General features: G+C 45.6%; 1 protein-coding gene across 1 annotated transcript in view; it reads right to left on the bottom strand.

The window, feature by feature from the left end:
• Positions 1-12,880, bottom strand: part of LOC141246137 (schlafen family member 9-like) — a 74,748-nt gene that overhangs the window by 3,390 nt on the left and 58,478 nt on the right. Inside the window, exon 7 of the mRNA XM_073669115.1 lies at positions 45-759. Within this exon, the coding sequence (XP_073525216.1) occupies positions 45-759 (715 nt within the window). The remainder of the gene's footprint in view (positions 1-44; positions 760-12,880) is intronic.

The following is a 12,880-nucleotide window of genomic DNA, read 5'->3' as shown; positions in this document are numbered from 1 at the left end:
ACATGAAACTAAAAATCAATAAAAAGTCCAATTACTATATTTACCTCACAAACTCCGCTAATGGTATATTCTCACAAATGTAGAGAATGTCATCAGGTGGACAGTTATACAAGTTTTTTATTTTCTTGATTATCTCCAGAGCAATCACAGTCTTCCCGGTTCCTGGTGGTCCATGCACAAAGGAAGTCTTATTAAATAAATTCCCTGACAAAATCTTGTACTGTTCTATGGTAAGAAGGCTGAAGTACTCAATCCCAAGCTTGTCACTTAGCACGCCCCTAAAACTAAGAATCACTATAGTGAGTGAATCGAATAATTCTTCCAGAGTGTCCAAATCATCTAATTTATATGTCTCTGGGTACTTGATCTCAGGCCAGGATGGGCTGGATCTCCCATGCTCAGCATCCAGACACAAAAATTTAGGAATTACACAGAACTTTCCAGTGTAGCTTCCAACATTAATTAATTTTTTCTTCAAGGCAAATGCTGTTCCTAGTGAATATTGAAACTCCTCTTCTGACACCTCAGCACTGAAAACGGAGTAGAGTGTTGGATGCTTGTTAGGTGACAAAAGCAAAATGTCGCACACAACTTTTGGATTTATCTTCTGCTCTAAATCCGCAGCCCAGCTCCTGGATACAATGAGTACTGCACTGGAATTTGGAAGCACAGTATTCAGCAGGTCTTCTAAACCAGGGTACTCTGCTTGAAGATCCTCATACAGTTTATCAGGTATTATAGTTATGCCATCAGCAATACCTGTGAAATTTAACACAAAAAAAACGAGTTGTTTAAACAGATTAAAAAAACTAAACAGAATTAAACGATTCCTTGTGTTACTATTCTATTATGGCTAAATAGATCGACACAAAATTGGATGCAAAATGGACATGCACTGAGTTTAATACAACGTACACACTAATGCATTTAACAAAAAGAAGCAAGAGATGTATGAATGGATGCATTAACCTCTAGGGAACAGTGTACTATCATAAAACTCATCACTTGCAGTGACACAGAGAAGACTTTAGAAGACGATTGTAGACTCTGATATGGGACATGCTGAGTGTACAAATGTCATCTTGAAAGGTTTTTCTGTTGCCAAATACTTTTATTTGGTAATTTTCATTACTTGGCTACTTAAAAAATATAATGGCTCCAGACATGTTCTGAAGTTGAAAGGAATATCTCAAGTTGAGCAAAAATACTTGCAACACCCTGGTCCAATGTCCATGTTGGTGGTCCATGGCTGCCAGAGCACAGCCTTGTGAAGCTCCTTCTGCTTGCAGGCATCCCTGGCTCTTCTTTTGATCAGTCAGCCCAGCACGATGTAATAAATAATAATAATAATAATAATAATAGTTTATTTTTATAGCGCCAACATATTCCGCAGCACTTTACAAATTTTAGGGGGGACTTATACAGACAATACAGAATAAGCATATCTCATATCGAACGGAGTGAGGGCCCTGCTCGCGAGCTTACAGTCTATGAGGAAGTGGGGGAGACACAAAAGGTAAAAAGTACATATATTGTATAATGCAGCCTTGATATACTGAATAGGATAAATAATAATACATGGACTGGTCGCCAGCCAGTATGTGTGCAGTCCTGACAGAGGCTTTTATGTGCATGGTTGGTTTGAACCCGAAGTTGAAGAAGATTTTAATATGGGGGAAAGCTGGGATGGACAGAGTGTGTTTAGGTGATACGCCAGTCTAAAGAAATGTGTTTTTAGGGTTCGCTTGAAACTGTGGGTATTGGGAATTAATCGAACTGTCCTGGGTAGTGCATTCCAGAGAATTGGCGCAGCACGCGAGAAATCTTGGAGACGGGAGTGGGAAGTTCGGATTATGGAGGATTTTAGTTTCAAGTCATTTGCAGAACGGAGGGCACGTGTAGGGTGGTAGACTGAGACAAGGGAGGAGATGTAGGGGGGTACTGAAGCATGGAGCGCTTTGTGGGTAAGCGTGATAAGTTTAAAACGAACTCTATATTGGATGGGCAACCAATGCAATGACTGGCACAGGGAAGAGGCATCTGAGTAGCGGTTGGCGAGGAATATGATCCTGGCTGCTGCGTTCAGGACGGATTGGAGAGGGGAGAGTTTAGTAAGAGGGAGACCGATTAGTAGAGCGTTGCAATAGTCAAGACGAGAATGAATAAGAGCGACAGTAAGAGTTTTTGCCGAGTCAAAGGTGAGAAAAGTCCTGATTCTTGAGATGTTTTTGAGGTGTAGATGACATGAACGAGCGAGTGATTTGATGTGAGGAGTGAAAGAAAGATCTGAATCAAAAATGACCCCAAGACAGCGGGCTTGTAGCTGGGGAGTAATGGTTGAGCCACAAACGGAGATGGCAATATCGGGCACAGGTAGATTAATGGAGGGAGGAAAGACGAGGAGTTCAGTTTTTGACAGATTCAGTTTTAGGTAGAGGGAGGACATAATGTTAGACACAGCAGAAAGACAATCACTGGTCTTTTGTAGTAATGCTGGGGTGATGTCTGGAGCAGAGGTGTATAATTGGGTGTCATCAGCATAGAGATGGTACTGAAAACCGAATCTACTGATTGTTTGTCCAATAGGAGCGGTGTATAAGGAGAAAAGAAGGGGGCCTAGGACTGATCCTTGAGGAACCCCGACAGTAAGAGGAAGGAGAGAGGAGGAGGAGCCGGCAAAAGACACAGAGAAGGAGCGGTCAGAGAGATAAGAGGAGAACCAGGAGAGAACCGTGTCCTTGAGGCCAATAGTGCGGAGCATAGTGAGGAGGAGCTGGTGATCCACAGTGTCAAATGCTGCAGAGAGATCCAGGAGAATCAGCAGGGAGTAGTGACCATTAGATTTAGCTGTTAGTAGATCATTAGAGACTTTAGTGAGGGCAGTTTCAGTAGAATGTAAAGAGCGGAAACCAGATTGTAAAGGGTCAAGAAGAGAGTTGTCTGAGAGATAGCGGATTAGACGGGAGTGGACCAGGCGTTCCAGGAGTTTAGAGATAAAGGGAAGATTGGAAACAGGTCTGTAGTTGGCCGTGCAGTTCTGGTCGAGGGATGGTTTTTTAAGTAATGGTTGTATGCTGGCGTGTTTAAAAGAAGAGGGAAAGATACCAGATGAGAGGGAAAGGTTGAAAATTTTAGTTAGGTGAGAGGTGACAGCTGGAGCAAGGGACTGAAGGAGATGTGAGGGAATAGGGTCGCTGGTGCAGGTGGTAGGGCGAGAAGATGCAAGGAGCCTGATCACTTCATCTTCCGTGACTGGTTCGAAGTCAGAAAATGAGCAAGATACAATGTGGCGGGGGGGAGCATGCATAACATTTGGGGATTGGGAGAAAATTTCCTGTCGGATATGGTCAATTTTTTCTTTGAAATAGTTAGCCAGATCGTCAGCGCTGAGGTCGGTGGTCGGGGCCTGTGCTGTTTGATTGAGGAGAGAATGAAACGTGTCAAAGAGTCGTTTAGGATTATTGGAAAGTGAGATGATGAGGTTGTTAAAGTAGGTTTGTTTGGAGAGGTGAAGGGCAGAGTTATATGTTTTCAGCATAAATTTATAGTGGAGGAAATCTTCGGGCAGATTTGATTTTCTCCACAGCCGTTCAGCGCACCTGGAGTACCTCTGGAGAAGACGTGTTTGAGGCGTGTGCCAGGGTTGTCGCCGTCTATGCCGAATTGTTCTTTGTGTAGGAGGTGCGGCTTCATCCAGGGCGCATAGCATTATTTTGTTATAATGCTTCAATGCAGATTCGGGACATGAGAGGGAGGAGATTGGGGCCAATGATGATTGCAACCTTTTTATAAATTTCTGGGTGTTAATGGCGCGTAAATTTCTATAAGTGTGGACGGTGGGAGTGTCTTGAGTAGAGTCACAGTTCTTGACAGAGAATGAAAGAAGATTATGGTCAGAGAGTGGAAGGGGAGAGTTAGTAAAGTCATGTACTGAGCAAAGCCGGGAGAAGATCAGGTCCAATGTGTTCCCGTCCTCCTGTATCACACTCAATCTACTAAACCAAATGATCCCCAACCTTTTTACCTTGAGAGCCACATTCAATTCAGACATAGTCTCTAGCCACATCCAGTGCCCTCCTCTCTCTACCCCCCCCCCCAGAGTAATGACACTCACCATGACCATTGTTATGATAGTCAAAGCTTCCCCACAGCAAGCAAACAGACCATGTGCCCCCTTCCCATACAGGCAGTATCCTTACATCCAAGGGTTTCCACTTAATACCCATTTGGTATTCCTGAATCAGTCACTCTTAACACTATTGTGTCCAACACAATACTTGAATTTACATCGGGTACTCGGGTATGCACCAAGTATTTCGGGTGCTCAAGTGACATGCACAAGTCCCCACCCGCATGTTTCACGGTTGTTAGACACGCAAAAAAAAAACATGTGGGGATTGCTCGCGCATGGCAGGCAATCCCAGCAAGGTTTTTTGGGCTGTATTAGAGCTGCAAAACACATGGGGCAAAGACTCAAATATGTCACTTGAGCACCCGCGATACTCTGTGCACACCCGAGCACCCGATGCAAACTCAAGTAGCGAGCACTTGCGCTCAACACTAGTCGCCATATCATCATTTTTTTTCTTTACTTTTGAAAAAATCCCAACCCCAGCCCTAGCACAACCCCAACCCCAGCACAACCCCAACCCTAGCACAACCCCAACCCCAGCACAACCCCAACCCTAGCACAACCCCAACCTCAGCCCCAGCCCTAGCACAACCCCAACCCCAGCCCTAGCACAACCCCAACCCCAGCCCTAGCACAACCCCAGCCCTAGCAAGCTTTTATTTTTTACGCTGTTCACCATGCGGTATAAGTGATTAGACTACTTTATTCTTCGGGTTGGTGTGATTACAGTGATACCAGATTGATATCGGGTTTATATGATTGACAGCTGTCACACGCTTAAAAATTTTTTTTTGCAAAGACTAGTTTTTGCATCGCTATATTTTGAGAGCTATTATTTTTCCATATTTCGTCCGACAGAGTCATGTGACGACTTGCTTTTTTGAGGGACAGGTTGATGTTTTTATTGGTACCATTTTTGGGCACGTGACATTTTTTGATCGCTTTCTATTCCGATTTTTGGGAGACAAAATAAACAAAAACCAACAATTCAGGATTTTTTTTTGTGTTTTTTTTTATGCCATTCTGCATATGGTAAAATTGATAAGGTAGCGTTATTCTTCGGGTCAGTACGTTTACAGGGGTACCACATTTATATTTTTTTATGCTTTGAAGCTTTTACACAATAAAAACTATTTTATAGAAAAAATAATTGTTTTTGCATCGCTTTATTCTGAGAGCTATAACTTTTTTATTTTTCAGCCGTTGGAGCTATATGGCGGCTTGTTTTTTTTGCGGGACAAGATGACGTTTTCAGCGGTACCATTTTTATTCACATTCGTCTTTTTGATCGCGTTTTATTCCATTTTTTGTTTGCCGGTATGCTAAAGCATCGCTTTTTCTTGTTTTTTTACAGTGTTCACTGTAGGGGTTAACTAGCAGGACAGTTTTATAGGTCAGGTTGTTCCGGACGCGGCAATACCACATGTGTACTTTTATTGTTTTTTTCATAATAATATTTATTTATGGGAACAATATTTTTATTTTTTGGGAATTTTTTTTTAAATATTTTTAACATTTTTTTTTTCTGTTTTCACTTTGACACTTTTTGAAATTTTATACTTTGACCCACTATGGGACTTTTACTTTTTGCATTCTGATCGGCTGTATTGCATAGGGATGCCGCAGCACTTTCTCATTTAAAGATTTTTCTGTATTTTCATGACTATGAAAATTGTACATTCACACTGAAGGCATCAAAACTATGAATTAACACATGTGGAATTATATACTTAACAAAAAAGTGTGAAACAACTGAAAATATGTCTTATATTCTAGGTTCTTCAAAGTAGTCACCTTTTGTTTTGATAACTGCTTTGCACACTCTTGACATTCTCTTGATGAGCTTCAAGAGGTAGTCACCGGAAATGGTGTTCCAACAATCTTGAAGGAGTTCCCAGAGATGCTTAGCACTTGTTGGCCCTTTTGCCTTCACTCTGCGGTCCAGCTCACCCCAAACCATCTCGATTCTGTTCAGGTCTGGTAACTGTGGAGGCCAGGTCATCTGGTGTAGCACCCCATCACTCTCTTTCTTGGTCAAATAGCGCTTACACAGCCGCCTGGAGGGTGTGTTTGGGGTCATTGTCCTGTTGAAAAATAAATGATGGTCCAACTAAACACAAACCGGATGGAATAGCATGCCGCTGCAAGATGCTGTGGTAGCCATGCTGGTTCAGTATGCCTTCAATTTTGAATAAATCCCCAAAAATGTCACCAGCAAAGCACCCCCACACCATCACACCTCCTCCTCCATGCTTCACGGTGGGAACCAGGCATGTAGAGTCCATCCGTTCACCTTTTCTGCGTCGCACAAAGACACGGTGGTTGGAACCAAAGATCTCAAATTTGGACTCATCAGACCAAAGCACAGATTTCCACTGGTCTAATGTCCATTCCTTGTGTTCTTTAGCCCAAACAAGTCTCTTCTGCTTGTTGCCTGTCCTTAGAAGTGGTTTCCTAGCAGCTATTTTACCATGAAGGCCTGCTGCACAAATTCTCCTCCTAACAGTTATTGTAGAGATGTGTCTGCTGCTAGAACTCTGTGTGGCATTGACCTGGTCTCTAATCTGAGCTGCTGTTAACCTGCAATTTCTGAGGCTGGTGACTCGGATAAACTTATCCTCAGAAGCAGAGGTGACTCTTGGTCTTCCTTTCCTGGGGCGGTCCTCATGTGAGCCAGTTTCTTTGTAGCGCTTGACGGTTTTTGCAACTGCACTTGGGGACGCTTTCAAAGTTTGCCCAATTTTTCGCACTGACTGACCTTCATTTCTTAAAGTCATGATGGCCACTTGTTTTTCTTTACTTAGAATTTGTATTATGGCAAGAAAAAAGCAGCTAACAGTGTATTCACTAGGACTATCAGCTGTGTATCCACCAGACTTCTGCACAACACAACTGATGGTCCCAACCCCATTTATAAGGCAAGAAATCCCAGTTATTAAACCTGACAGGGCACACCTGTGAAGTGAAAACCATTTCCGGTGACTACCTCTTGAAGCTCATCAAGAGAATGCCAGGAGTGTGCAAAGCAGTCATCAAAGCAAAAGGTGGCTACTTTGAAGAACCTAGAATATAAGAGATATTTTCAGTTGTTTCACACTTTTTTTGTTAAGTATATAATGCCACATCTGTTAATTCATAGTTTTGATGCCTTCAGTGAGAATGTACAATTTTCAAAGTCATGAAAATACAGAAAAATCTTTAAATGAGAAGGTGTGTCCAAACTTTTGGTCTGTACTGTATATGTATCCTAAAATTTCATTTTCTTATTTACACAAAACCATTTTTTGGAGTCTATATTAGTTGTATATGGAACTACTCTGATAACCTTATTTTTACATCAACATTTCAGAACTTGTATTACAGCTGTATTTTATACAAGTACAGCTAGCTACTTTATCCGGAAAAATTGCTGTAATTCCTAAGAGATGGTCGATTGTATTGAAATTTGGACTCTACATACTTTGGTTCATGAGAAGTAAGAGTGTAATGAACCTCAGTGACAGCAACAAGAAACATCCGTGTGCCGAATAGTCTCACCAACTTGTTGCCTGTAGTGCCGGCGTCCCTGCCCTCTGCTAGGCAGGGACGCTGTTCCCCTCACCGCTCTGTTCCGTGCCCGGCGTCCCTCTCCCGCTCTGCTGGCAGCGCGCGCTCCTTCCCGGCCACTGTGCTTAGGGCGCGCGCGCGCGCCCTCCCTCCCTCTTAAAGGGGCCGCGCGCGCCGTCCTAAGGAGTCCCCGGCCAATGGCCGGAGGACTTTACCATATATAAGGCACCTCCTCCAAAATGGAGGTGCCCGAGCAATGTTGTTTGCACCTGTGTCTCACCTGTGCTTCAGCCCTCAGGTCCCGTTGCCAGTTACCTGCCAGATTCCTGCCTGATTACTTGCTACCTGCCTGCTAGTCTGAGGTCCGACGGTCTGCCTTACTAATCCTGTCAGTCTGTCTAAGGACCAGCCTGCCCGCTCACCTGGGAGCGCACATCAGCTACCTGCCTGCTTGCCTGTGGTCCGACGGTCTGCCTTCCAACTCCTGTCAGTCTGTCTATGGACCAGCTTGCCCGCTCACCTGGGAGCGCACATCTGCTACCTGCCTGCTTGCCTACCCGGAGGCTCTGCCGTCACGTGCTGTGACCACCCGCCTGTCCAGAGACTTCTGCCCGCTCACCTGGGAGCGCTCATCTGTCGCCTGTCCGCTGGTCTTCCTGGAGGCTCCGCCGTCACATGCTGTGACCACCCGTTCATCCAGAGACTCTCGCCTGCTCACCTGGGAGCTCACGTCTATCTTCAGCCGCCACAGGTCGTACCAACCCTATACCTAGAGACTGCCCCGGTCACTTGCCGTGACCTCCAGCCCGTTCACTCAGAGACCGTCCCGTTCACTCAGAGACTGTCCCGTTCACCTGCTGAGACTTCCAGCCCGTCTTCCCTGGTCGCCACCCGCTCCCTTACAAGGACCGCCCCCTTGTATAGTAGCTCAGAGGTTCCGCCTCCCAGACCCGTTACATTGCCCCACCGATCATATCCACTACGAGATAGACTTGCTGTACACCTTTCTGCACGTCGGTAGTTTATGTGTGGTACTTGCATTTCACTCCCACCGAATTCTTTCATTTGTTAATAATGTACAGATACAGTGTGGAGGAGAGTGTTTTCATTGAGAAAACTTATTGGAAAACTAAGTCCTTAAAGAGGTGCCAAAGTGAGTTTCTAAAAGAAGCCTAGATGTCGAAATCCGCTGTCCAAATTGTGTATTTCGTCATTGGTGAATAACCTGGAGCACTAGCATCACTGGATAGACATGATGGAGGACATCTGAAAATGTCTGATGAAATAATTAAAGATGTGAAACAGTGACTTCTGGCATCTCCACATAAATCATTGCACAGGCTTTCCCAAGAGACAGGCATGTCGCATTCCACATGTCAACTAGCGGCCAAGAAAAGTCTTGCTTGCCAGTACAGAGTCACTGTAATTCAGGAATTGAAAGGGCCCGATCAAGAGAAAAGAATTAGTTATTGCTGGATTTGTACTATACAGTGGTGTGAAAAAGTGTTTGCCCCCTTCCTGATTTTGTATTATTTTGCATGATTGTCACACTTAAAAGTTTCAGATCACAAAACAAATTAAAAAAAACCCTAAATTAACTGTGGTTAATCATATTTTGGGGAAGCGAAGTTCAATTTCACCAAGCCACACATAGGGCTGATTACTGCTACACCTGTTCTCAATCAAGAAATCACTTAACCCCTTTACAACCCAAGGTGGTTTGCACATTAAAGACCAGGCCAATTTTTACAATTCTGACCACTGTCATTTTATGAGTTAATTACTCTGGAACGCTTCAACGGATTCCCCTGATTCTGAGACTGTTTTTTCGTGACATATTGTACTTCATGATAGTGGTAAAATTTCTTCGATATCACTTGCGTTTATTTATGAAAAAAATGGAAATTTGGCGAAAATTTAGCAATTTTCAAAATTTTAATTTTTATGCCCTTAAATCAGAGAGATATGTGTCTCGCCCCCGGTGGGGCCTTACTGTCTGGGGCAGTATATATGTATATCACCGTGGCTGGCCCAGGGCGGACAGTGCGCCAAAAAAGGGGGTTTAATAAAATGAAAATAAAAGTTCGTGACGCCACCTGTGGATTCTGGTAAGAGGTTACCAGCGCTATGACAGTCCACTGAGGCAGATGTTAGGGACAGCTTTGATGGGACGGCTCCCCACAGGTGGAGCAGGCCTCAGGGCAGTGTAGAATGAATGGAGGTGGGTGCGCTGGGCGCTGTGGTGCAGGTAGGGAACGATGGCACGGCCAGAGTAATGGACAGAGGCAGGGGGTTTTGCTTCGTTACCTTTACTGGTACAGCTGGTAGATATGGTCCAGGGTACTCTAGGTGAAGGGCGCACTTTTGGACTTCTCCCCAGTGAGCGGGTATAAGGCCTCCTGTTCCGTGTCTGTCTCTGTGTAAGCTCCTGGCCAGCCTGCAACTGTGCCTAGCTATTGTGTCTTGCTTTTTACGCTACCTGTTGCTCTGAAGTAGGACCTCCGGTTGGTAACCACTTTCCCTGGACGTCGGAGCCTTCGTGGTACCTGGTCCTGAGAGTCTAGCTTCAGGTCTGCCAGGGACTTGTAGGTCTCCTGGGAGTCCAGTTAACCCTACTGGGTGTGAAGGGTCCCTGTAGGTTTGGACCCGGTGTCCGGTAAATATACTGGGGTGAGCCTGGTATGCTCCTCTGCCCCCTTTATCACTCCTTCTCTACTCGCCGTCGGCCATGCTCGGGGTCTTCACTATAAGGCAGCTGGCGTACTGCATCTTCACCGCTCTCTGAGCGTCGGCACGCTCTCTGTCTGGCTTCAGAGCTGCTGGAGGCCTAGCTTGCCTCTCCCAGCAGCCTGTATGCTGCTGAACTATTCTCTAACTTTCTCACAACGAAAATGCCTAGCTCCACCTTCCCTTTATATATCCCTATCAAGGCTCCCTCTGCTGGTATGAGGTGGAAGGTGTTTGCATGTAGTGAGGGCCTCTTGTGGAGAAATCCAGCTATGCACCCTTCTGGGTTCTGTGGCACCAAGCGCAGCAGGGCGCCACATTCCCCCCCTAGTAAAACACAGTACTCCCGGACTGAAGCATCTTTTTGCAAAAACAGGTTAACAATAATAACTCTTCCCTTTACGGGAGGCACTTGCTTGAATGTTACATAAGACAACAATAATAACAATAAATATATGTACAATGGTTAGAGTTTTTCAAGTAAATGGTGTCCTTTTCACCAAGAGTACATGGTAGCTTGAGGGACCCGTCCGCAAATCCTCCACGTAGGCCCTGGACGTGGCTGCAGGGCATAAGTGATCCAGGTAATGGACCACGTCTTCTGCCACGCCAAACGGGTTTTTGTTCAGTGGTCAATGACAAGGCACTCCAGGGAGTGCAATTATGTACATGGAACAGTTTTTGGGCTGCTCACAGTCTTCAGCCTCAGAGTTCTTTATGTATATATCCTTACGGGTAACTAGAGATAAGGTTAAGTGTCCATATACTTAAATTGTCCATTTGCAAGGCAAAAACACATCAATAATTAAATGCACAACAATTTTACAATAATAACATACCCCAGGGGTAACTATTTATACCAGGGGTCCTCAAACTTTTTAAACAGGGGGCCAGTTCACGGTCCCTCAGACCATTGGAGGTCCGGAATATAGTTTTTTAAAAAAACTATGAACAAATTCCTATGCACACTGCACATATCTTATTTTGTAGTAAAAAAAACAATACAGGAACAAATACAATATTTAAAATGAAGAACAAGTAAAGTTAAATCAACCGGTATTTCAATAGGTAGCATAGGTCCTCGATAGGCAGGTAAATGTCCCCAATAGGCGGCATAGGTCCTCAATAGGCAGGCAAATGTCCCCAATAGGCAAGTAAATATCCCCAATAGGCAGCATAGGTCCCCAATAGGCAGGTAAATGTCCCCAATAGGCAGGTAAATGTTCCCAATAGGCAGGCTGTTTCCCCCTTATAATGCCATATGCAGGCTGATTCCCCCTTATAATGCCCCAAGCAGGCTGTTCCCCCCTTATAATGCCCCAAGCAGGCTGTTCCCCCCTTATAATGCCCCATGCTGGATGCCACCCCCCCATATAATGCCCCATGCAGCATGTCACCCCCCCATATTATGCCCCATGCAGTATGTCACCCCCCCATATTATGCCCCATGCAGCATGTCACCCCCCCCATATTATGCCCCATGCAGCATGTCACCCCCCCCATATTATGCCCCATGCAGGATGTCCCTTTCCCCCCATATAATGCACCATGCAGGATGTCACCCTCCATATAATGCCCCATGCAGGATATCACTCCCCTGTCTCTATAATGCCCCATGCAGCATGTCACCCCCCCATATAATGCCCCATGCAGCATGTCACCCCCCCATATAATGCCCCATGCAGGATATCACTCCCCTGTCTTTATAATGCCCCATGCAGCATGTCACCCCCCCATATAACGCCCCATGCAGCATGTCACCCCCCCATATAACGCCACATGCAGCATTTCACCCCCCCCCTATAATGACCTATACCTCCATACATTAAAAAAAAAAAAATCCAATACTCACCTCACTTCTCACTTGCTGCCACTGCTCTACTCTGGTCTGGACTCCTGCGTCGCGGCGGCGCTGTCCCGCTCTGCGCTGCCTGTGACGGCACTCGGGAGGGCGCGGTGAAAAGACGTCACCGTGCCCTCTGTCCTGAGACGTCACAGGAAGCGCAGAGCAGGAAAACAGCGGATCTGCGGAGGCACGGAGAGAGGTAAGTATCCGCCTGCCGGGGCCCTGAGCAAGCGGCGGAGAAGGGTGGGTGCTGACACCGCTCTCCTCTCCTCCGCCCATAGCCCGGCGGGCCGGATAAAAGTCCTCCGTGGGCCGCATGTGGCCCGCGGGCCGTAGTTTCAGGACCCCTGATTTACACGATCAGAATTTCCTTCTTCATTCTCTATATCTGGCAGGGGTCTGACATTTGGTACTACGTGTGGACCTGCGTGGTACTGGAATGCCTGTAGTACTGGTATTCGCACTACTTCCCATTCTGTCAGTACTAGGTGTGGATGTGCTACAAGACTGCCTTGACCTCTCTGCGGGACTGGCAAGTGTACCATTAGCTGGGCCTTCCTGCTCTGCTCCAGCCGGGGATCCTTCTTCCTGGAACTCTGCTTGCTGTGGGTAGAAGGTGATTACAGGTA

The sequence above is a fragment of the Phyllobates terribilis genome, unplaced genomic scaffold (genome assembly GCF_046119375.1).
Source record: "Phyllobates terribilis strain yellow unplaced genomic scaffold, ASM4611937v1 Scaffold_2__4_contigs__length_985480577, whole genome shotgun sequence".
NCBI lineage: Eukaryota > Metazoa > Chordata > Amphibia > Anura > Dendrobatidae > Phyllobates > Phyllobates terribilis.
The sequence above is the reverse complement of the archived record's forward strand: the minus strand, read 5'-3'. Positions and strand labels throughout refer to the sequence as shown.